This window comes from Lacerta agilis, chromosome 7 (assembly GCF_009819535.1).
Source record: "Lacerta agilis isolate rLacAgi1 chromosome 7, rLacAgi1.pri, whole genome shotgun sequence".
Classification (NCBI taxonomy): domain Eukaryota; kingdom Metazoa; phylum Chordata; class Lepidosauria; order Squamata; family Lacertidae; genus Lacerta; species Lacerta agilis.
The window spans coordinates 1,060,982-1,086,311 of record NC_046318.1 but is presented as its reverse complement, the minus strand read 5'-3'; the positions used below and the strand labels follow the sequence as shown (position 1 = coordinate 1,086,311).

At 44.0% G+C, this 25,330-nt stretch overlaps 1 protein-coding gene and 1 long non-coding RNA gene across 4 annotated transcripts in view; one reads left to right on the top strand and one right to left on the bottom strand.

The window, feature by feature from the left end:
- SEMA5A (semaphorin 5A) overlaps positions 1 to 25,330 on the top strand; it is a 127,907-nt gene that overhangs the window by 64,635 nt on the left and 37,942 nt on the right. For 2 of the 3 annotated variants that reach the window (XM_033154100.1, XM_033154102.1), the window contains exons 5-10: positions 14,304 to 14,366; positions 16,216 to 16,314; positions 17,605 to 17,818; positions 18,711 to 18,996; positions 20,939 to 21,074; positions 23,380 to 23,584. In XM_033154100.1, coding sequence (XP_033009991.1) covers positions 14,304 to 14,366; positions 16,216 to 16,314; positions 17,605 to 17,818; positions 18,711 to 18,996; positions 20,939 to 21,074; positions 23,380 to 23,584 — 1,003 coding nt within the window. The remainder of the gene's footprint in view (positions 1 to 14,303; positions 14,367 to 16,215; positions 16,315 to 17,604; positions 17,819 to 18,710; positions 18,997 to 20,938; positions 21,075 to 23,379; positions 23,585 to 25,330) is intronic. The other variant, XM_033154101.1, reaches the window with a different exon arrangement.
- Positions 4,376 to 5,961, bottom strand: LOC117049436. The gene is made up of 2 exons (XR_004426997.1): positions 5,895 to 5,961; positions 4,376 to 4,758 (listed from the first exon to the last, which is right to left on the bottom strand). It is a non-coding gene; the product is annotated as an uncharacterized LOC117049436 (long non-coding RNA).

Sequence of the window (25,330 nt, the reverse complement as noted above, 5' to 3'; positions counted from 1 at the left end):
ATTAGGCCTGCACAGGACTGAGTTATAAATCTATGGGTAATATTCATGCACGCCCACATGTCTTTTAAATGCCTGTGTGCACAGGTAAGAACAAATGCACCTATGTGCTACTTCACCAAGGACTGAAGCTCAAAGAGGTTGGAATTATAATTGTAATAAACAGAAATGTAGAAACTACAATTCATAGGATTTTTGGCCTGACAGTTAATTTATCCGCTGTAATGCCAGGTTCCCCGAAAGACTGCTTGTATAACACAACATATTATATATTTCACTAACCTTTCTCTACAGCCATCCGTATAGATTCTTCAGCTATTAATACCATACACACTCTGGCCTTTATCAGCTTTTATTTCAAAGCATGTACCACTCCCCTTGCAGTTCTGCCTCAGTTTGATTGCAGAATCTGTCTGACAGAAGACCACAGTACACGTTACCAGTTCGACAGCATTATTCCAAAAATCCTGCCAAGCATTGCTAAAGGGTATGGCTGGAAATAAATGCCAAATTTGTTTGAGCACATTTTGACACAGCTTGAAGAATTTTCTCATAATTGCTTCTCAATAGTATTTTGAATAATGCTCATTGCATCTCTAAGATGCCCTCAGTTGCCATGTGTTGGTACCATAACTGTTTGAAAAAGTAACTTAACATGCAGGCTGTTCAGAGGAGCTGGGAGGGATGCTGGCTTCGGAGGGGGTTGCTCCGTGAAAATACGTGCAGTGCTGTTTTTTTTAAAAAAGACAAACACCATGTGAATTATTACTAGGAATGAGATAGAGGAAGGACCATTGCTGGCTGGCAGAGCATATGCACTGCATACAGAAGTTCCAATAATGGCACAACCAGGCAGAACTCAGAATGTCCCCGGTCCTACAAAGCCAGATCAGAGGTTCTCAACATGGTGCCCTCCAGCCCCAGCCAGCATGACTAATGGTTGGGGATAATGCGAGTTGTAGTCCAAAATACCTGGAGGCTGCCATGTTGCCTATCCTGGTCTCAGCCATCTTGACTAAGTCTTAGACAGGAGAACTGCTACCTCAACCCCCTCAGGAGAACGGTTTGTTCTTTTCAAGGGCCATCGCCCTATTCTGTAGAAGTTGGCTCCTGCAGACTGGAGGAAGTGGGGGGGGGGGGCGTCCTGAGCTGACAACCCTCCAACATTTCTGTGATGAAAATAGGGCTGTCCATAACAACAACAACAACAGCAACTGTACTATTTATACCCCACTCATCTGACTGTGGCTTCCAACATATATAAAAACATAATAAAACGTTAAACATTAAAAAACTTTCAGACATTAAAAAACTTCGCTTCAGATGGCTTGGGGGTTGGATAACTCCAATGAAAATAAGGATGTCCTAAGAAAAAGGGGGACATTCCAGGATCAAATCGGAAACCAGGACAGTTTCTGTAAAACCTGGACTGTCCCTGTAAACTAGGGACACTTGGAGGATCTGGTGGAGTCTTGACAATAGAGGGGATGGCTCCGCAGGCAGTGGCTTCTCTCCCTCTGAGATCACCATGCAGCTAGAGGACATCGCAGGTTTTCTGAATGTGGGCTGTGATATCTTCCTTTTTTTCCTCATGAGCTGCGGGGATTCTTGGCTGGAGCCCCCCGCGTGCAGGACTAGGCCACCTACACGCGGGATTCCAGTTGCTGGGGGATCTGCGGCCAGCGCCTCACATGCGTTCCCGCACAGGCACCGGCCAAGCCTGCGAACGGGACGGCCGATGGTACCGGAGCTTAAACTCACACCGGCCATTGTCCACCAGGCTAAATCTGAAGGTGCGTGAGTAGTCCGACGAAAAAGAGTGCCTCGTAAAATACCCGCGAGCACTTGCTACCTCCTAAATTATTCCCTTAGTTAATATACCCAAATAAAAGGTGGCCAAAACTACGGCCAGGAAAAAGCGCCCATAGACTACAAAAAATAAAATCGAGACGAAATAAAGACAGACAATCACTGTTTCTTTTAGATGGCTTTGGCTGACCCGCATAGGCTATTACCTTTATCTATACCTAAGCTATTCTCACATTCCCTAGACTAGCCGTCCCTGAACCGCCAATTCTTCCGCAAGTTCTAGGCTACCTAGGACTAAAGGTATCTAAGCCTAAACCGATAAATCTTCCGCAAGCTAACCTCTCTACCTCCAGCACGCGCTTCCAACCCAACCAACCTAACCCAAGCAACCCGTTCCCCGAAACCCCAACTATCTACATCTAAATCATCTGAACCCTAACTCTGACTGTCCGCCTAATACGGGGAGCCGCAGCCTTTTATTGACAACCAAGTGCAACGTCATGATCGATAAATTTACCAATAGGAACGCTGTTGCTGCCCCCAAAAAAGGCGGGAAGCAGATTAACTGATCATTCACAATTTGAACCTCTGGAACCAAAAAGTCTAGGCGGAGGGATCTCAGTGGCGAGACGCCTGCTGAGCCCTGCTTTCGCTTTCACTTCTAAACGGAAGGATACATAAAATAGTGCATAACATAAATATTAATCTAAAGCAAATAATCACGGGTTCAAAGGAACCCACGAAGTGTATTCCCACAATGAGCTGTTGCAACAGAGGAAGCAGCACTTCTCCCGGGTGCAACAAGTCTTAGGTAGAGTATTTTGAACTGGTAAAAAGAACTTGCTCATGCCACCCTATTTTGCAAAGTCTCACCAGTCTCAAGTGCATAACTCATTTTGGGGGTCTGACTAGATGAGACAGTGACCACTAGCTAAATGGGTTGCATCTAGTGGTGACCATCAGCTGACAGAAGACAGCAGAGGCTTCAGCAGAAATGAGATTTTCTCCAGTTTGTCCTCACTGCAGCCCCCACCTATTCCGGAATGGGGGACCCTTCAGAAGAACAGCACATAAGATTCGGAGGGAAGGGGGACCTGCAGAGGAGAAGACGAATTGGCAAAACTCACCTCAGTTTCCTTTCCACTGAGTAAAACCTCCACTGGATCAAAGAATCTTCTGTCTCCATGAGAGACACCACAGGAGGCAGCAGAATGGCTTTAAATGGAGGATGAGGCTGTTACTGCTGGAGGCGGGCAGTGGCTGGAGGGAGGCTCCTCCAGTGGGGAAGAGGCGGAGGCTGGACGCGGTGCCCACAGCAGATGGAGGCTCCAGGCACGGCGCTGCTTTGGTGAGGCATGGCGGAGGTGGGTGAGGGCGGCGAGCTGATGCCGGGAGGCGCTGTGTCCAGCCCACGCCTCTTCCCTGGTGCTCCACGCCACTAGCCTCTATGGGTAAGACACCCCTGGTTCCTCCAGTTCCCTGACTGCATTCCCTGACTATGATTCAGTAGCTACAACAACTAACACATCTTGGAATGATGCACAGTGATGCTGTTCCATTGTCACATGGGTACGGTCAATCTGTGTCTTGTTACTATTGGGGCTGGTGTCAGAGATTGGCAGAGCCAGTGTGGTGTAGTAGTTAAGAGCGGTAGACTCGTAATCTGGGGAACCGGGTTTGTGTCTCCGCTCCTCCACATGCAACTGCTGGGTGACCTTGGGCTAGTCACACTTCTCTGAAGTCTCTCAGCCCCACTCACCTCACAGAGTGTTTGTTGTGGGGGAGGAAGGGAAAGGAGAATGTGAGCCGCTTTGAGACTCCTTCGGGTAGCGATAAAGCGGGATATGAAATCCAAACTACTCTCTTCTTCTTCTTCTTCTTCTTCTTCTTCTTCTTCTTCTTCTTCTTCTTCTTCTTCTTCTTCTCTGCCAAGGACCTTCTTCCCCTGATGCTTCTCCTCCTTTTTGCTGTCACCATGTGCTCACCAAACCCAGGCCTGGGGGGAGCAAGTGAGTGGCAATGGCAGCGAGGAAGATGAGGAGCTGCTTCCACACTGCCTCTCTCTCCCCGATCAGCTAGCAAACTCCTGGGGTGGAGGCAGGCCCTTGCAGAGCCGGGCAGAGGCCCGGGCCAGGTACATAATGTGTCCCCCCTTTTTTTTCCCTGGGGATCTCTGAAGTCTTATAAATAAGTAAGTATATAAATAATAGTGCTTTTTAAAAATAAATAGGGAAAAGGATTATTTTAAGTATTTACATTTAAATAATGGTGAGTGATTGTGAATATGCTGACCGAGGCCCCCTTTGGAATCGCAGGCCCAGGCCAGGTGCACCATATGACACACACACACCCCGCTCTGTTTGGGCCTGGCCCTGATCAGTGAGAGGGCTAAAACCTCCCATTATCCCTGACCCTTGGCCATGCGGGATGGGGCTGAAGAGAACTGGAGTCCAGCAACACCTGGAGAAACACTATGATTAAGATTTTGCTTGTGTTTGTGTAACTGAGTACTCAATATGGTGAGCCGGCTCAAATATATTTAATCAGTTAACACATGCAGACAATAAAGTAAAGTACAATGGATAATTTATTAGAGCACCAGATTCCATGTACTTTGTCTTATATCAAAGCAGTCCCAGGCTTGTCTGCTTCTCAGCACCCAAAATCTACCAAAGTCCAAGAGTATCCGAGAGCAAAGAGTTCCCCGCTGGCTCCAGAACACAAAGCAACATCTTGGCTCTAAGGATGGCATGTTCAGGGCCTCCTCTGACATCAGCAGCCCAGGGGCAAGTCCAGAGTCCAGCCAAGACTGTTGGGAAGCTTCCTGTTGCAACCATCTATCAAGCCACAGGAGGCCCAAACAGGTCCATAGTTTCCACCACCAAGGAGAGATGCTCCAGGAAGGAGCTGATGGACACACGCAGAATCCGGGCTTCATCTGCTCTCCATCGACTGCAAAAAATAATATATATGTATATATTTTGTGTAGACTGAAACATAAAACATCAACACTTGCACTACACTTAAGAGTCCTATGAACATGCCACTCCTTCTGCCAATATCCTCATTCTATTCCAGTCCTTGAGCTTCCCTTTGACTCTTGCCAGACACAGGGCACCTGGTCCAATACATTTTGATGACAGAAAATATACTGTTTCCCTTAATTAATTTATTCTTATCACAGCACCACCTGAATGTAAAGGACTCGTTATCCTCCTCCTAGGATCAGCAGCATGTATACCACTTTACAGAAAGTACGAGGGGATCTGCATCCCACCAACTTTCATTCACTAGCAGTGGGCACAACCCCCCCCCCCTTGGGGAAGGGCCCCAGCTCAGTGGGAGAGCAGCCACTTTGCATGCAGATGGTCAGTCCCTGGTAGGTCTGGGAACTATGCCTGTCTGTCCCCCTGAAAAACTGCAGGTGGTTCTGTGCTAAATGGATGATAGGCAGATTCCTACGTCCCCAGGAAGTTGTCCTATATGAGCCTCACAGGAGGTTTGCAGAAACACACTGATCCAAATGCAGGTCTTGCTCAGCACACCACTTTATTTTACTTGCACCTCACTCTTCCTCCAAGTTATGCTCCAAACAACCCTGCAGGATAGGTCAGGCCAAGAAGCAGACTCATTCCAAAGGGTTCAGCTCCAAGGGCCTTCTGGTCGTCCCTTCCTGTGGGAAATGAGGTTACAGAGAACCAGGCGGAGGGCCTCCTCGGTGGTGGCACCCGCCCTGTGGAACGTCCTCCCATCAGATGTCAAGGAGATAAATAACTATACAACTTTTAGAAGACATCTAACAGCAGCCCTGTATAGGGAAGTTTTAAATGTTTTATATTTTTATACCTATTGGAAGCTGCCCAGAGTGGCTGAGGCAACCTGGTCCAATGGGCGGGGAACAAATAATAAAATTGTTGTTGTTGTTTAAACCCTGGTTCAAGTCCAACATGCCATCCATTACGGTGCCACCTTGTCTCTTGTGCAGGAGACCTTCCAGCAGGCTGCACCCAGGACTCAGAGCCCACCATCTGCCCCGACTGCCACCACACCTTGCCTCTTGTAGAAGGGGGTGCCAGGACAATACTCACACATGCAAGATGTCCTCCGTCACGCCCAGTTCCTTGCTGATCCCTCCTTTGCGGGGCTCAGGGCCAGCGCAATCTCGGCCGATGATGATGATGGGAAAGGGATCCTCAGCTCACAGATGTTGGGGGTAGCGATAAGGAGCATAAAATGGAGAAGAATGTTTGTATATTTAGGTTACTGCCTAAACAAACAATGCAAAATTAAGAGGCAGTCCTATATATATAAAAGAAGTAAGTTTTTTTGTTCCCTATGGCAAGGAGTGCTAGGATGGGAAGCATCCATGTAATCCACCTTGTCTTAGACACACACCACTGACCTTGCTTCATTTAGCTCTTAAGGGGGGAGAGAGAGACAGAGAGGTTGCGTTGGAAGTAAGCAGGGACACCGCAGGGGCTTGAACCCCGTCCTGGAAACCAGGAGCGCCGACCACCAGCGTCTTTTGCTTTTTTTTGGCCAATGCAACAAGGTGAATCTATTGCCTTAGGAACAGAAGTACTGACGAGGATCCAAATTTTAGTATTTGTTGGAAACCCAGCAACTCTCAACCCTATCATGAAAGTTTTCACCAAAAAGCCAATTTGGGTCAAATGAAATTTCTAATAAAGTCTCAGCATTTATGGATCATGTTCCCTGCATTAAACAGACATACCTGTCTGTACCCCAGGCAAAGAAAATTGGGAGCTACATGCCTCCTTTATCTACAGGATTTAAGGGTACAGACCTCTGTTCCAAAATGTTTCACAAATGTGGCTTATTATGATTTTGTGTGGACCCGCTCTGGTCATTAGTGGAACAATCAGCCACCCCCTTATGTATGAGTCAAAATGGCCAGAGAGTCGGGATTCATAAGATTTCAAATATTTTGTCAGTCATTTCAGCCTTACCATTAGCAGACAAAATTTTCTGCCCTTTATGTACAGGAAAAAATGGTCAAGGCTCATCCTTCCTAATTCTGAATATGTTTGTGCTTAAACGTTTCCTGGACTTTTTCCCCTTAAAAATGGCCGGCAAAATGGTGAAAACCTCTACTCACTCCAAGGCCGCCTCTAACCATTGCCATCAGTAGACTCACCCTCCAAATGCCTTATTTGCTTTTTCGCACTGAAACCAGCAAGGCAGCTGTTGCAGACAAAGGAAGCAGTTTGATGCATCAGCTTTTAAAATGGGTATTCTATATACCTAAATAACCTTAGGAACAGAATTACTGGCGAGGATCCAAAATGCTGGCATGTTTGGAACCTTCTGGATTTATACACATCGGAAGGAACAAAAACTCAACAATATTTTGGTGACCCTCTTCCAGTGAAGGAGCTTATCTCTAGTCCCCAAGAAGCTATCACAAAATGGCTGCAAAGCATTTTTGTCAACAAGGCAACCTGAGCTAACATGGAATTAAATGGAACTATGTTGTCTTCTGCCCCTCTGCTTTGCTCTTTATCACATGCACAGCTTTCTTTCCCCCTGGATCCCCCTACCCTTCTCACTTCTAAGTCTTACCTTTCTCAAAATCTTACCAGTCTTGCTTTTTCCAACTTCTGGAGCGAGGTTCTGGAGCGAGTGGTGGCAGTCCAGATCCAGGTGCTCTTTTCTGGATCCATTTCAATCAGGGCTTAGGCCTGCTTTTGGCACAGAAACTGCCTTGGTCGCCCTGTACGGTGACCTCTGTCGAGAGACAAGGGAAGCCGCTCAGCGACCCGGAGTGCCTTCCATCAGCTTCGGCTGGTGCCCCTGTCTGGATACGCCCCTCTCTGGACAGGGATAGCCTGACTACTGTTGTCTATGCTCTGGTGACCCGTTATTGGGTTGTTCTTTTTGCTTTTATTTTGTGTATTTGATATTTTATGTGAACCGCCCTTAGACCTTCGGGTATAGGGCAGTATAGAAATTAAATAAATAATAACCGTAATAATGATAATAACTTTAGCAACAGAAACGGCAGCCTTCTTTTTATGAAATGGCTTCTCTAGTTACCTTTTAAAAGAAAAGCCTTCTATTTTCTGCAATTATTCTTCACTCTGCTTGAAGCAGACTTCATATCCACCTACTTTTTCCTCTGCTCCTTCGTACATCCAAAAACTTGTTGGTCGAAAGGTAAATAAACTTGATTTCGCCCCTCACGTTCTTTCATTTGTCTTAGTTTTCCCTTGGCTTTTCTAGTCATCAGGTGTATCTGCTTTTCTTGATTGTCTTTAAAATCTTCATCTTGGTATTTTTATGAGTTTTCAGTTTAAATTTGGCTAAGCTTTCTTTTGGGGGCTTTCTCAAAGTCCATCATGTGTCCACAATCTACAGTCCCTGTTTAATTATGATTAATTCTTTGTTGGACTTCTATTTTCTTTCTGTTTCCTTTTAATTTAAAATGTATTGCCTCTCCTAACACATTTTAGGGAGTTACTGAATTAAGCTATCTGTCTATCTCTCTATCTCTCTATCTTTTAAAGTTGTAAATAACAACTTCAGCTCTGACCAGTGAGAGGACTAAAACCAGTATTACAGCCAGGGACAGTCTCACTCACTAGACTCTGGCTCGCTCCTTCCACCACCTGTTGGTCATAATGACACATAAAAAAGTCCCTCGGCGCATTGATACAGTGGATACAAATGTGTTTGTTTTCAACATAGGATCATTGCGCATGGGTGAGAAATTAGTACCGGCACCACTCCCTAATAACAGGGTTGCTGCGGTGCCATCTTGAATAAAATATGGGGGGTGGGGGGGGCAGTAAGTCCTGCCCTACATAGTCACATGACATGGCACAACCATTAAATGGCAATGCCCATCAACGTTGGGTGGCGAGTTTCCCGGCCCCCTCAATTTTTATTTTTTTTTGGTGGGGGGGGGGGCTTAAGAGGAGTTTGCTCCTAAGCTGGGGTGTGTGTCATTCCTGGCTCCATGTCTTTGCTTGCTTGGCTAGGTGTAGCACCTGCTGTGCCTTTTAATGGCCTTTTGCCCATGTATCACACTGATCTGAGCATTAAAGATTTTGGTAGACACTGCCGCCTGAGTTTGAATTCTTCTTTGAGAGGGAGCCAGGAAACTCTCCTCCACAGTGTGCTTTTTTGGAGGTATTCCTTGTGGGAGGGGCCCCAGGGCCCCAAAATGGATAGCCTATCGCTTTAAGAAAATGCTAAGAAACTGTTAAAGTTATCTATCTATCTATCTATCTATCTATCTATCTATGTCTACTATGGATCCGGTCCTTGCAGAGCCGGGCAGAGGCCCAGGCCAGGTAGATAATGTGTCCCCCCTTTTTTACCCTGGGGATCTCTGAAGTCTTATAAATAAGTAAGTATATAAATAATAGTGCTTTTTAAAAATACATAGGGAAAAGGATTATTTTAAGTATTTACATTTAAATAATGGTTAGTGATTGTGAATATGCTGACCGAGGCCCCCTTTGGAATCGGAGGCCCGAGCCAAGTGGCCCATATGACACCCCCCCCCCTCTGTTTGGGCCTGGGTGGAGGATGATGGTTTTGCCAGAGGCCCCCTTCGCCAGCCCTGCTAACCTTGAAGCCTGCACTGATTACTGTCATTTTGTTCTGTCAAATTATATTCTTGGTTGCATTGCACTTTTGAAAAACATGGTATTTGAATACATGGCATAAGTTGTGAAGGCAAACAGATAACGATAGTAAAAACTCAACTAAACAGAATCATGAAATTATGTAGCTAGTTTTCTGGGGCGGTGTAATCAAACCACCTATGGAAATATTATATTTTGCCAGTGTCTAACTACCAGAGCCATCTGCCTAAGGCATCCTCTGCCATCTGTCTGGAATTTTGTTTTGTTCTTTTCTGTTTGTTTTCTGTTTTTAGTTTATAGAAGTTCATAGAATCACAGAATTGTGGAGTTGGAAGGGGCTCAAAAAAAGAGATGCAGTAGCCCTATTTTTGTTGGTATGAAGTTGTAGATGATGGTAGATGTTGTTGCTGTATCTGCCTGGTGTGCGTCATAGTGGGTGTAACAGCGCAATACTTCACCCACACACAAACTCCTCCTTGTTCTTCCTCCAAAGCTCCTATGGGCAGGGCCGTCTTTAGCTGCAAGGGGTGCAAGGGGTACGGGGCACCCAGCGCCAAATTCGGGGGGGTGCCAGGCGCCCGCCACTGAAGCCGCCTAAGCTCTTAACTATCTACCTGTTAAGAAAAAATAAATAATTTTGATAAGCTAGAAAAACAAAATACATATATACCTAGCTATTACCGAAATGTATGCCTACTGTTTCACCAAAGGACTTTTGTCTTCGTGCATTCATTTACCAAAGCCGCACTGCACCGTGCCAGCGGCGGCGGCGGCGCTTGTCATTCACAACAGTGGCGCTTGTCAGACTCAACGATGGCGCTGATCATTCTCAACGGCGCTGTGCACACGGAATTAACTCTTACATCAAAATATTACCAGTATGTTACACATCAGAGAAACACGACTGATGTTTCTCCTAAGTAGGTCCCTAAACAATACTTATAAGTTTAAGTGTGGTGGTGTTGTATACTTAAGTAAGAGTGTATTATAAATAAATGGAATATAAATAAATAAATAAGTAAATAAATAGCCAGCCTCCACTTGCTGGACTCCACACACTGAACTGCATTCAGTTATATTCTTCCATTCATCCAGTTGCTTTTGTCTTTCGCTCCTTCGTTTCTCCTCTGTCTAAACTGAGGTTGTAAGCTCCTTGGGGCAGAGATCTGTTTCTGTCTTTCCCCCTCCTTTTCTTTATGTTACTCTGTAAAACATGTATTTTTCTGGTAGTAAAAAAACAACCAGGCTTGCAGTTAACTGAATTTGGTGCTTAGAGCAGGCAGGGGTTTGGGGGAAAGCAGAAGAGAGAAAGCAGGAGTTTATACTAGAGCTGGACCAAACTTTTCACGTTGAAATCTGGCATTTCAAGGCAATAGAACCATTCACTTAATTGGGAGGCAGGTTAAGCAGGAAAAAGCCAATCTGTCTGATTTCTAGTCCTAACCATGTGGAACAGTGAAGATCAGAAGTCCTGAGACAGAACAGTGTAGGTTTGTCAACTTTTTAAGCAGCCCTGGTTCCTGTGTCTCTTAAAAGTGTTTGATCTTCAGCAATTAGCAGGTGAACATTTTCACAGCATGGAGATACATGCTATCACCTGCTAATTGCTGCAGATCAAAGCAAAGACAAAGGCCATTTGAAGAAAGCAGTGAACCTCAAGAGCTGTCTCTGGGGTCTGGCTCCCACACACACGTTTTTCGCTGCTTGAGTGCAAGAAGCTCTGGCAACCAATCAGAAGCCACGCCTTGGTTGTTAAACGGTCTTCCGGAACAGATTACATTCGACAACCGAGGTTTGACTGTATAAATAACCCAATAATCAAGAAAATAAAAGAACCAGAATTACACAATTTTTTAGATCTGGTTATTTGTATGCTTGCCCTGAATTAAGAATTTAATCCTTGTTGTTTTATTGACTTTTAATTCACTTTTATCCAACTGTCTTCTTTTAATATGCTTCCAGAATTTGCTGTTCCCCTCCCTGATTCAAGGAGACTTTAAAAAAATGATGCTCTGGCATTTCGGGGTGAGCCCTCTCCAAACCCTAGGAAACATTTCCCCCTGACTTACTATGAAATACCGTATTTTCCTCTTTGTAAAATAAAAAGCATGATCCTCTTTTGGCCCCTGGGAAATTCAGCTCCAGGGACCACCATTCGCTCCATAAGACGCACTTTTCCCTCCTGAAAAGTAAGGGGAAATATCTGTGCGTCTTATGGAGCGAATGGTGGTCCCTGGAGCTGAATTTCCCAGGGGCCAAAAGAGGATCATGCTTTTTATTTTACAAAGAGAAAAGGGGGTGTTGAAAGGACCCGCTCAGCAGCTGATCAGCAAGAGATCGGGAGAGAGATAAGAGTCCTGGCTGCCTTTCAGCCCCGCCCTCCTTTGTTTAATGTGCTGCAGAGGGAGGTTGTTTGTTTCCCCAGCAACATGTGACTGGCTGATTAGATTATCTGTCTGGAAACTGTAGAAAAGACTCCCTTTCCTTTAGAAGCTGCAGAAATGTGAGTTTAACCCCATAAAAACGGGGCTTTTCCTCTTTGCTTTTCCCCCTTTGCAAAAAGGCTGCAAAACTTTTAGCTGATCCAAAAAAAACCAGGGCTTTTCCCTTTGCAAAAAAGCTGCAAAACTTTTAGCTGATCCTAAAAAAAAACAGGGCTTTTCCCTTTGCAAAAAAAGCTGCAAAACTTTTAACTGATGCTCAAAAAAACCCCCAGGGCTTTTAGAGGAGGAAAACCAGAAAAAAATATTTTTTATCTTGTTTCCTCCTCTAAAAATGAGGTGCACCCTATGGTGCGGTGCGCCCTATGGAGCGAAAAATACGGTACATCAATGAGTTTCTTTCAGATGCAGTGATAAATCAGGACCAGTTCCTTCTGAAATGTGGAATATTATGGGGCAGTTTCTCCAACGCATGGGACAGTCATAGATCGATTACTTTGCATGCAAGTCAATGTGAACAAGGTTCCTTGGCAGTAGAAAGTTTGGAAAACCACATTATCTTTGTGCTATTATCCCTGCTGTTAAATACCGCCCCCCGTCTATTATTTCACAACAAACTAAGTACAGGTTCCAAGAAAAGCTGCTTGCATGATGCTACCTGCCAAGTGTTGATTCTTGGCTTTGGGAATTTATTTAAACAAGAATCAAGAAGTCACAGCTCTAGTTTCTGTGCCAATTGTAGGGTTGCTGATGTCAGGTAGAGGCAATTGCACTCGCCAAGTCAAGAGAAAAGGTTCTACAGATTTCCAGCCCATGCCTAGAAAGGAAGAGCATCTGTCTGTCTCAGCTGATGGCTGTGTCTCCATGGAAACTGGTCCCTCAGCAGACAAAGAATTGATGACTTCAGCTCTTCCTTAAACTCTCCCATTTGTCAAGGGAGGAACCCTTTGAAGTAGTACAGTGGTCTGTCAGTCCCACATAGGGATATGGGGTTCTCTTTAGTATAATTTGGAAGCTCGAATCATATAGAATGATACATTAATAATGCATTCTTGATAAAGAATTAATAATATACTGACTTTATGCACTTTTAATATATGACTGAATAGTGTAAGGTTCTTTAGAGAGGGAAATGAAACCCTGAAAATAAATATATAAATATAAATATAATATTGATATCCTCCAGGCAACACATGCTATCTTCTCCTCCTCACAACCCAGTGTTGCTGGCTGCTCCAAAGGTTCTCCGTGAGCTTCATGGTTCAGGAGAGAGAGAACTGAACACCGTTCTCCTCTGTCCTTGTTTGGTGCTCTAACTATGAGCCCACACTGGTTAGGTTCACATGGACGCTGACTTGGTTGCAAGGAACACAGGGAATGAACAAGGAGGTAAATGGCCTACTCTGTGACTTCAACAGCAGTGCTGCAGAAATCAGTATACTGTGCAGGCAAAGATACAAAGGTTTTCAGGCATCAGCTGACCAGAGGCTCCTGCAAATTCTGCTTTCACCAGGGAGCCCCTTACCTTATATGATGTAGAGCAGGGGGACGTGGCTTGGGGGAAATGGCCCAAGTTGGAGGTTTCCCAGCAATGCCCTATATAACCTGGGACCTAAGTTGCGCTCATCTCCTTAGCCTTTCAAGGTACTGCTTTTTTCCACCTGGGTCTTTAAAATGCCTTTGATTTTAATGTGCATCTTTATCCATCCTGCATACTCATGTTTTGTTTTAATCCCTTATGGTATTTATTAGTTATTTGTAGTATTTCATGGTTTTTAGTATGCTGTCCTGGACTGTCTTGAAATCATTTGATGAATGGCAGCATACAGATTTTTTAAAAATAAACACGTAAACATTTTGGCCATTCTAAATAATAAAAAACATGTTTATTTCTTAATGTGCTTGCTCAGCACATTAAGGGTTTATATGCTGAAACAAGACCCTGAACTGCACGCCCACACCCCAGCCACGCCACATAAATGAACAAGGGAAACAGGTGAACAAATGTGGCCCTGAATTAATGTCTGAATTAATTGGTCTTTTGTCATCCTGTGCTTGAATGAATTTACTTGCTTCACTCCTTGCCTCTTGCGTGCAGAAGAAGCACACCATGATTGCTAAGCCAAAAGCAAACTGTGAGTTACCATCATTTGGAGCAAAACAAACTACGACTTCTGGTTCAGAAGCAATGCTGAGCCAGGGCTTGTGGTTTGCTTGCTCCCAATGCTAGCGTGGAGAAGCAAAACAGGCGTGATTCACTCGTGCCCAGAAAGCCATGATTTATGGTTTACCATGATGCCCAAATACAGCCATTATATTTTATCTCCCATGCAATTTTAAATCGTTTATTTCAGTAGAAACTCATGATCTCTAAGCTTGCTCCTGTGCAAGCTTGCTCCTTGTTGTTGTCTGCATCTAATCTTTATGTGTTTCTGTGTGCTAGGGAGTGGAGTGGTCTTGTGATGAAGCTACTACAAAGGCTTGTTACAGTAAAGGCAAATCAAAGGTGAGTAGCTACTTCTTAATTAATTTCCTAGATCTGAGTGAGAAAGTGCATCTGTCCACTTGTGCCTATGCATGTTGACTTGAAAATGTTCACAGGATTGCAGACTCATTCAAGCAAGGTTCCAATCGAGTTAGCATCTGTACATAGTGAAGGAGCAAGACCACACTTCTACTGCTCAGGGTGTGCATCTTTCCTGCCTAAAGACCTGTTGGGATCTGCTTACTGGATTGCACATTTGTGCAGTGTCCTATGTGAGTGAACTCCAGTTTGGACCCAGACACACAGACCTCATGCAGATATTGCACCCAGTGCATGGACACTTGGCAGGCCTAGGAACTGGAGGCTTCTCCTTTGTGCATGCATGCTTAAAGTCCCACTTGAGAGTCTTTGTACTGTACTGTGGTTGCTCTCACACCACAGCAGAACAGTTGGAGCTATATTATTATGGGAACCTGCTAGTGTTTGCCATGTTGGGTGCATATTTTTGAGTTAAAGTGAACTACTTAGGCTTTGTTCTTTGGTCCTGGGACAAAGTCGGTAACCAGACTGAATTTCACTCAGCCTTGTCTGCAGACTTTCTGGGGTGCTGGAAGCACCTGAATGGTACTGCAGAAAGACCTTTCTTGTTGTTTCCAAATTCAGTCCTTTGAGGGGCTGGAGTGATAAAAGCAGTAAGCATATCTTTGCAATTATAACAACCAATCATAATGCAGTATTACTTCAGGAAAAAGTAAGGCTGGAGATTTAAAAATCTGCAGATGCATTTTAAAACGGCAGGACTATGAAAATAGAAACAAGCCTTGCATGACAACATACAGTACAGACACCAGAGATTGTATGGCATTTACAAATCTTATAAAATCCATAATTCCCCATGAGATAATACTTCAAGGTAGAAATCTGAAGACTCTTTGTTCTGCATACCCCAAAGCTATGGGCTGAATGCAAGGCCACCTTGCTTTCTGTGACTGCAGTCAGTCTGTTTCATGCCACATATAATGGTAGCTGCATATATAGACCACAAAGGGTTGCCTTGGCCATGGCCACAACGCACACAGCTCTTGCGTGGACATGCTGACCTCCACAAAAATGCCCAGCTGCACAATTATGAGCACAGTCGCAGCCAAGGCACCCTTGAATCATGCTTTTGAAAGAGGCAGTAAAAGTTGAAGATTGCTTGATCAACTCTACGAATGTTTCTACATCACCAGGTGTGGATGGTGCAGTGTCTGCTCCTTTGAAATTACCCCCACATAACAATAACTGAGTTTGCCACAATACTCCCTTTCTCCCTCCCCCTCCCTCCTTCTTTCACGGGGAAGGGTGGGCTTCATACATCTTCCCTTATGAACCTGAGATAGTTTGGCCCCAAAGAGTTATACAAAATCCAAAATGCCTGGAAGAGTTACAGGGTGCAAAATGTGAGTGCATGTAAAGAAAGGAATCATAGAATTAGAGAGGACCATTGTGACATTCTAGTATTTGGAAAATTCAATGTGCAATACAGCAAAGAATGGAGTACTGCATTGTTTGCTGCAGGTTGGAGGAAATAAGAGCCTGAATTACTTGCATTAAGTTTGTGGTGGCAGTTGCCACAGTTGAGTCAACTGCTACAACAAAGTGATGCAGCAGAGCTTCTCAAAAGGATCGATGGGTTTCTTGTAATTAGGAATTGATTGTAAATATAATTTGCACACACCCAGGTACCTTCAGGTATAGTTTATCTATGTTTTTCATACATAGTTTCATACCATAGGATACTGGAGAGCAGGTCAAGTTTTGCTTAGCATACACTGCTTATGGGACATTGACAATCCTCTTTTCTCTCTCTTTTTTTTTTGGATGTTAGGAAGAGTGCCAGAATTATATCCGTGTCCTTCTCATTGGTGGGGACAGACTCTTTGCATGTGGAACTAATGCGTTTACACCCATTTGCACTAACCGGACGGTAAGAATATGGACAAATCCACAGTACAGAATTAAACTGGACCAGAACTCATTCCTTCTTCTCAGGGAGCCCTGGATACTGGGATTGTGTGGGGTGGAAAGAGTACTAGGGCTGCCTGGGAGATGCTCTCCAGCTGTGAAACGCCCTTCCTGGGGAGATCCACCGGAGGCCTTTTTTGCTGTTCTTTACATGCTAGGCTCTGGTCCTGCAGGCAAGTTAAGAGAAGATTTTCAGCGTGTGTACCAAACTACAGTGCCTCTCACTTTGAGCAATGTCTAGAACTTGGGAAGAAAAATAACATAGCAGAACATAGATTCTGAATGCATGTTTGATGGCAGAACCTCCTGCACCAAGAGATCTATCACTCTGCCCCTGGTTTTATTTCCTGCTAGAAATTATTTATTATTTTTGTGCTCATTTATGTATTCATTTGGGACCCAGGTGGCACTGTCAGTTAAACCACAGAGCCTAGGGCTTGCTGATCAGAAGGTCGGCGGTTCGAATCCCCGCAATGACGGGGTGAGCTCCCTTTGCTCAGTCCCTGCTCCTGCCAACCTAGCAGTTCGAAAGCACGTCAAAGTGCAAGTAGATAAATAGGTACCGCTCCGGCGGGAAGGTAAACGGCCTTTTCGTGCGCTGCTCTGGTTCGCCAGAAGTGGCTTGGTCATGCTGGCCACATGACCCGGAAGCTGTACGCCGGCTCCCTTGGCCAGTAACGTGAGATGAGTGCCGCAACCCCAGAGTTGGACACGACTGGCCCTGATGGCCAGGGGTCCCTTTACCTTTACCTTTATGTATTCATTTATAAACTGCTTGTATCCTGAAGGCTTGAGACTGGTAATGAAAGCAAAAGAATTTTCTAGCAAAAGAGAACCATATCCCATCATATTAAAGAGTCTCTTATCTCTGCTGGGTCAACCCTGGAAACAGGCTAGTCCCACAATGCTGCTGAGATTAGTGTACTCCAGTCAGTGGGGCAGGTTCCTTTTAGAACACATTTCTTTGCATTCTTTCTGTTTGAATTTGATGCACAGATGGTATCATTAACAGGGAGAGTGTGCAATGCAATTAGAGTTAATGCAAGTGATTTTCCATTAGATTTCTTTTGATGGCAAAGTGTGCAAGTGGGAGTGCCCCCTTCTGTTTTCAGATACACACCACAGAGCTAGAAAGTGGTCGTTGCTCTGTGTGAGAGGACTGAGAGATGCACGCTCTGTTGTGGCACGTAATGTTGTAGATTGATTTATGGTTTCCTGCTCAGTAATATGGTTTTAATTCCCTCTGCTGCAGCTAAATAACCTGGAGGAGATGCATGATCAGATCAGCGGCATGGCTCGCTGTCCATACAGCCCCCAGCACAATTCCACAGCTCTCCTCGCAAGCACTGGGGAGCTATATGCAGCAACAGTCATGGACTTCCCAGGAAGGGATCCTGCAATTTATCGCAGCTTGGGGGTGTTTCCTCCTCTCCGGACTGCACAGTACAACTCAAAGTGGCTTAACGGTGAGTGCAGAGACAACTTGTTGTTTACTTGAGTAAATATTGTTCTGAAGGAGCACTAGTGCTTTCTTGGTGCTTTTGAAAAGGTTGTTGCCTGTTTCTCCGGGCTCTGGAAAAGTCTTCCAACCACTGATCCTTTAAAGTTGGCAGTTCAGCATGGAAGGAGCGGGTGAGTGGGGAGGAAAAGGAGAGGAAACGTAGAGAGGAGGCGAGAGAGTGTAAGAAGAGGCAGGGACAAGTCCACAGCTCAGTCGCAGAGGGCTTGCTTGGTGAGCAGAAGGTCATTGGGTTCAGTCTCCTGCACCTTCAGCTATAAAGATCCTTGGCACATGGACTCCTCGTCAGTCTTTGGACTGCATCATTGAATTCATCCCTATTATTTTAATGCACACGGCAATTTACAGAGCTGAGTGAGCAAAAGCAAAAAAGACAGGCTTTGATCCCCAAGGAACTGGACATTGGAGGAATACAACATGGTGGGAGAGACAAAGATGGCAAGGGACGAATGTGTGCAAATGCCGCCAGGTGTGCTTCAGCTTGATTGCAATTGGGGATGAGGACTAAGAGGTTCAGCGGAAGACCTTTCCAAAGAGGTGGGTTGTCAGGAAGGACCTGAAGAGTGAATGGATGGAGCCAGTTAAAGAGAGCAGCTGAGAGTTGAGGAGCAAGCCCCACCTGGCTGGGAGATTTCTCAAGTCCTGCCCTGGGCTTCTTTGGGAGGAAGGGCAGAATAGAAAATAATAAACAGAGCAACAACCATTTAAATGTACAGATAGGTACTGTCACAATCACAAGTAGATGTGGCTTTTAAACAGCAACAGCCGTCCAGTGTAACATTTGTTTCTCTTTTTGAAAATAGTTGTTTTCTGATATTTTGTCCTCCAATGCATTTCAGAACCAAATTTTGTGTCTTCTTATGACATTGGGAACTTCGTCTATTTCTTCTTCCGAGAGAACGCAGTGGAGTATGACTGTGGCAAAATAGTCTTTTCCCGAGCTGCTCGAGTTTGCAAGAATGACATTGGAGGCCGGTTCCTACTGGAGGACACCTGGACCACCTTCATGAAAGCGCGTTTGAACTGCTCCCGCCCTGGAGAAATCCCATTTTACTACAATGAATTACAGAGTACGTTCTTCCTGCCAGAACTGGACTTAATCTACGGGATCTTTACCACTAATATGTATGTAGTTTATGCAATATTTTTATTGCTAGAATATTGAGAATGAATTTGAGGAAAGAGTTGCTCTGCCTGCTCCTCCTGGGAGATGTGTTTCAGAAGGGCCATCTTGAAAATAGAATTGATACTGAAAAAAGTCTGAGACAAGGGCTCTTGAAGGAATGGAATAGGAAGTGTTGAAGGAAATACATCCATCCATTGCTTATAGAAGTGCAAACTTCTCAAACCAGAAAACTTTCATTGATGGAGTTTTTAGTTTAACACAACTAAATGGAAACTTCCTTCCTTGGAAGGAGTTTTTAAGCAGAGATTGGATGGCCACCTGTCATGTATGATCTAGTTGAGATCCCCTCATTGCAGGGGTTGGACAAGATGGCCCCAGGGGTCCCTTCCAACTCTGCAATTCTATGTGTCTGTGATTATATGTCTAAGGGAGCAGTTATTTATTAATTGAAATATTTCTCTCCTGTGCTTTCTGCTTCATCAAGAACCTTCAGTGCTACTAACAAGTCCATTAAAAACAATCATGAAATGCTTTTTTAAAAAACAAAAGAAGCATAAAAACAAGCAGGCAAGGAAACACCTATAATCACCACAGTGCAGCATCAGTACCATGAAGTGTGGGAGAGCAGTTGATAATAGACCAAAGGCCCTAAGGAGCAATACTGTTCAGATGTCATCAAGGAGAGGACCCATGGGGGCCTCTCAAGGCAGGGTGCAAAGGAGAAGACCTCGTCCTCTGTTCCCACCAGCTGAGGATGCAGCACAGGACATTTTCTGTAATAACAGGACCATCCTCCAAGATCTGAGTGTCCAGGCAAGGTCATGCAGGAGAAGGCAGTCCTTTAAATAAGTTTGGTCCTAAGTTGGGGGGGGGGCTTTAAAAGCAATGAACAACATGTTTAATTGAATTGGAAGCCAATGCAATTTATATAAATCAACTTCTTTCTGGTAGTTCTGGTAGCCTCAGTGTTGGTAGTGGAATACTACCGGTAGTTTTGGGGAGTAGGATTGCTCAAACAGTTTCACTTAAACAGAATGTTTTGTGTAAAAGTCTACCAACTCCTATCTACATCTTTTCTTAGAAAGAAATATAATGCTGGTGTTTTACCCCATGAATTATTTAATTGAAGTAATTCCATATCTGCCTCCTCTCAGCACTGAAGATCTTTTATCTTGCTTCAGCTAAACTTTTTATCAACATTCTTCAAACTCCCAATTCAATCTGCTGTTCTGCTGAGCTAGTTTTCCTTGTGCTTTTCTGGCAGCACCAGCTTGTAATTTGCTCCTGTATCTGAGCCACTCAACTGAAAGCGCTCCTGTTTAGGGGCTCTACATTGTGCCACCTCTTTCCCTGGAGGGCAGAACCTTTGGGTAATTAGCTGACCCAGGGCAATGATGATCTTAAACAAATGTTTAATGTGTGTTAAGATACACACACAACACACACAGGCTAGTCAGTCAAAAAGCATAGAGATGGTGCTGTGCAGTGACACTGGAGCTAAATGGAAGTAGAGAGAGTTTTCAGCCCTCCTTAGATTCAGAATTTTGAGGCGTTTGGACAAATATATGCAGCAAGATGTTGCATCTGCAAGTATGCCAACCCCTAAATTGACAGTGAGCCAACCACATCATTCTTGCCTCTTTCTTTCACAGATGAATTACATGTGGCTGTTGGCACAGGGGTGGCCTGTGGCCCTTCAGATATCGTTGGACTCCAGCTCCCATCAGCACCTGCCAACCAGCTATTGATCAGGAGCTGTAGTCCAGCAGCACGAGGAGGACCCTGGGTTTCCCACCTCTTTGTTAACATGCTAACATGTTAGCCCTTTGATAGCTATGAAGGGAAAGAGTTGCATTTCAGTCTGCTTGAAGTACTTCATCTTTTGTTTGTTTGTGTGTGTGTGTGTGTGGCGTTGCGTGTGTGTGTTTCTTCTTTTTTAAGGAACAGCATAGCAGTTTCAGCTGTTTGTGTATTCAACATGACTGCAATAACTCAAGTCTTCAGTGGGCCATTTAAGTTCCAGGAGAACTCCCGCTCTGCCTGGCTGCCTTACCCCAACCCTAACCCCAACTTTCAGGTACTTGGAGGGAAATGGGTGGGGGCAGGGGGGAGGTACTGAATGGTATGAATTGTCTTTAAACTGCTATTGCATTTTAAAAAGTAGCTGAGATGATGGGTGGATTGTTGTGTGTCACCCCCCCAGCATACATACAGTTTCCTTGTCATGGTGGGATGATTAGGAAGAAGCTCTATCTAAATTGCTCTAGGAAATGCCCCTGTGAGGTTTCACCAGAAGGTGGTGTGCCCAACTTCACGTTGAACCAATGGGCAGAAATCTTCCTAAGCAGCCACTTGGCAATGGGTGACATTAATCTAGACCAGGGAATAAAGCAGAGAGTCATGGGCAATATGGCTATGGACTGAGCAAATCGAGCCATCATTCCCACTAATATGACTTGAGAATGTGTGTTAGTGTACAGCGATAAATGGATGAATATTCTGCGAGGCTCTAAGCAAATTGCCTTCCAAGAAGCACCCTCTGAGGTCTTGTAATTACCTGCTGTGCCTCTACATTGGTAGGGGTTGAATGAATAATAGATTATCACCTGATATGAACAAGCTCCAGAATGCCCCATCCTCAGAGATCGCTGACGGAATTTCTGAACTAAGAAGGAAGCACACCCAAAGCAGCACATCACACATGGCAGGTGACCACCCCTGAGGGTTGGTGATTTTGCCATGTTTCAACTTGGGCATTATGGAATATGTGATCAGGGGAGCAAGATTAGAGCAGCAAAAACTACTGGTTTGCATGTCTTCAGTTTATTCATTAGTTATATTAATTACTCTTAATGCCCTGCAAGTAAATCTTTTCATTAAATTGGAAATTTGCATCCAGTTTTAACTTTGAACTATAGTGTACTCCAGAGATAAAAAATAACTGATAAAAAAAAGATATTTAAAACAGGATTAGTTGTTTCCCAAGAGTGGAGATAGCCCTGTACTCATTATGACTACGGGGAAATATTTCTGCCCAACTGCAGTTGTGATCTCTGTCCTTACTATGCATTGATGTACACCTCTAATGATAACATGCTGCTAAAAAGCGGCTTCATTTGGGTATTTTGAGTGACATGTGTCATACATTGACATCCATACAAATGGGCCTAAAAAGAGGAGCCACTGTTCGCCATCAGTGTGCTTGCCATGTTCTTGTTTCTCATACCTAAACCTATCCTGAGTTGAGGTCAGGAACCAAATCCATTAATTTTTAATAGAATCTGTTTGAAAAGTTGCAATGTTGTGTAGTTCTCTTTAGAGCTAAGCTTTGAAGCTAATAAAACTATATATATATATATATATATATATATATATATATATATATATATATATATATATGTATATATATATATATATGCGCATATGCCTCAAAACAGTCCTCAGGAAGAAAACATGTTTAAATAAAAAATTGACCCAAAGTAAGAGAAAATCAGAGAAACAATTATAGTTAATGGGGGGGCCGGACTATATTTTGAAAAAAAATATGAACGAATTCCTATGCCCCACAAATAACCCAGAGATGCATTTTAAATAAAAGGACACATTCTATTCATGTAAAAACACGCTGATTCCTGGACCATCCGTGGGCCAGATTGAGAAGGCGATTGGGCTGCAGCGGCCCCCGGGCCTTAGTTTGCCTACCCATGGCCCTTTCAGGATCTGCTTCTTACATGCACTGGGTGTCTGGTTGGGGAGTCTCGGATTGGTAAAGAAAGTGGCCAAAGTTGTTAAGACCTGGGGTTAGAATTGCCAACAAAAGTCACCTAAAATCTTGAGGTAATCTTGGAAATTCCTGCTTTGGAGAAGCCTCTGAGGAAGATTAAGAGCAATAGAGTGAGACCAGCAGCAATAGAGTGAGGCCCCCACCCAGGAATGCAAGAAAAGCTTTGAAAGGACATGGTACTCTTTGAATGTCCTTAGAAAAATATCGTTGAATCTGAGTAGGCAGTGTGCAAGCGCAGAATGCTCATTTTGATTATGGGGGCTTTAGAAAGTTCTCCCCAACTTCATCTGTATGGAGACAAAATTATTCTGTCCAAACACAAGTGGATACAGAACCAGATAATTTCTCCCCTTCAGATGTCTAACAAGACACCCTGTCCTCTTTTAAAGAACAAAATGATTGAGCATTAAAAGCCAAAGGGAGTTTAAAAACTTTATGAAACAGTTGTCTTGTTTGGGACAAACTGTGGGTTGGTCATTCCTGCACAAATTTATGTAAGAACTAGCTTGGGGATTCTCTTATCTGGGGATATGGAGGGTTTGTATTCATTCGCTAAATCTTTTATTATGACAATAGTAGAAAACCTGTGCCTTTTCAGTGTGGCACCATGGACCAGGGCGCATATTTGAATCTGACAGAGAGGAATCTCCAAGATGCCCAGAAATTTATTTTGATGCATGAAGTGATCCAGCCCATCACACCCTTTCCTTATTTCATGGAAGACAACAGCCGGTTTTCCCACGTGGTGGTGGATGTGGTTCAAGGCAAAGACATGCTTTTTCACGTCATCTATTTGGCCACAGGTAAACGCTTTGTTAACAGCACTGGGAAAGCCCCTGCTTCGGATATGTTTTTTTTTTGGGGGGGGGGAGGAGGGAGGGAGAGGTGGTGGAGGTGTTTGATGGCATGACTGCTCACTAACCAGTCTGACTCTGCTTGTTAATCCTCTAGTGTACCTTTTCTGATCTGTTGTGGAATACATGTTAATGGAGCTTCTTTTACTGTGGTTTTAAATAACCCCCAAGCTTTTTGGAGAAACTTCACTCCCTTGTTTTTGCCTTTCAGTGTCCTTTTCCCCAAGTTCCTCTTTTCAAATCACTTGTGACCATGTTTGACCTTCCCAGCAAATGTCCACTTTCATACGTGTTGAATTTGATAGTGCATAGTCACTGTTCCCGGTTGGTTCAACAACGCTTAAATCTCATGCCATAAGTCCAGGATTGTGTGCTCCAGCCTGACATACGTGCACCTGCTCAGTCAGTTCCATCACCAACAGCTCTGGGGTACAATCATTTAGGGTATCTAAAAAAATTAAAAAACCTCTCTGTGTTGTAACTAAAACACATATGTACCCAGCCTATATCAGAGTAATTGAAGTCTTCCATTACTGCAGTCTCCTTGATTTCATTATCCATCTCAAAATCCCCATAGGAATTTCATGGCATTGCTTGTGACAGGTAGATGTGGGTCACATTTTATTTCAAATTTTACATGTATATCTGTGTGCTTTTATATTTTTACAATTTTGAAGTGCTTCATTCAAAGCAACTGCATGGTACTTTATCTTATTTATTTATTTCCCATTTAAATTCTTCTTCATAGGATACACAGCCCCCCTCCTTCAGAACGGCTTATGAAATGACAAAAACATAACGATTTAAAACCAACTATTCAAAATGCACACTAAATGACTCATACAATGACATTCATAAAAATGACGAGTACATAACTGAAGAGGCATCACACTTTGTGCGCATACATAAAATGGGGCTTTAAAAGTACAATGTCGTATATAATTTACGGCTTAGTAGTTTTGAACCAGATTTTACCCTCCTACCTTGCAGCACTAATTGAGTCAGGACTTATAGTGGAGAGCCTTGAATCTGCATATTGCATGTTTTCCTCAAAACATTAAATAGTATGGGAAGCGAAGGAAGCAAGAGAAACAGGGCTAAGAAATGCAATAGGAACCAGGAAGAAGCTAAGAGACAGAAATTACTCAGATGCAACTGATAATCTTTTGTATGTCTTTTGAGTTCTGAAGATTTTTAAAACACTAATAGTGTACAAAACTTCTCCCTCCGTTTATTTTTATTTATAACTGGCAACAGTGAGCTGCACAGCAAGTGTTCAGTTGGGAAAGGGTGTCTGTCGCAGAAGTCTCTTCAGCAGCAAGGTTGTAATTATGTGGATTTCCTTCAACTTGGCTGCTGTTAATTGCAGACAGAGCTCAAGAATTGTATCATATATGAATGTTCCCTGACCCTCGTATACGGGCATGTTTTTTGTTTAGGAGAACCACAGTGTCCTTGCCCATAGTAACTGGAGACACAATGGTGTGTTGTTTACACTCTGGATAGCAAGAATTCTTTACAACAGGGATGTCCAACTCCCAAGAGACTTTGGATTGACCAAAGTTGTTGAGCTGTTTTGGAGGAGGAAGACCCAAAGTTGTTGAGCTAAAACCGCCTCTGTAGCCAACACGTTGCTCTCCAGTTGTTGGATTGTGGCTCCCATTATCAGCCCTGGCCAGCGTGGATAATGGTCGG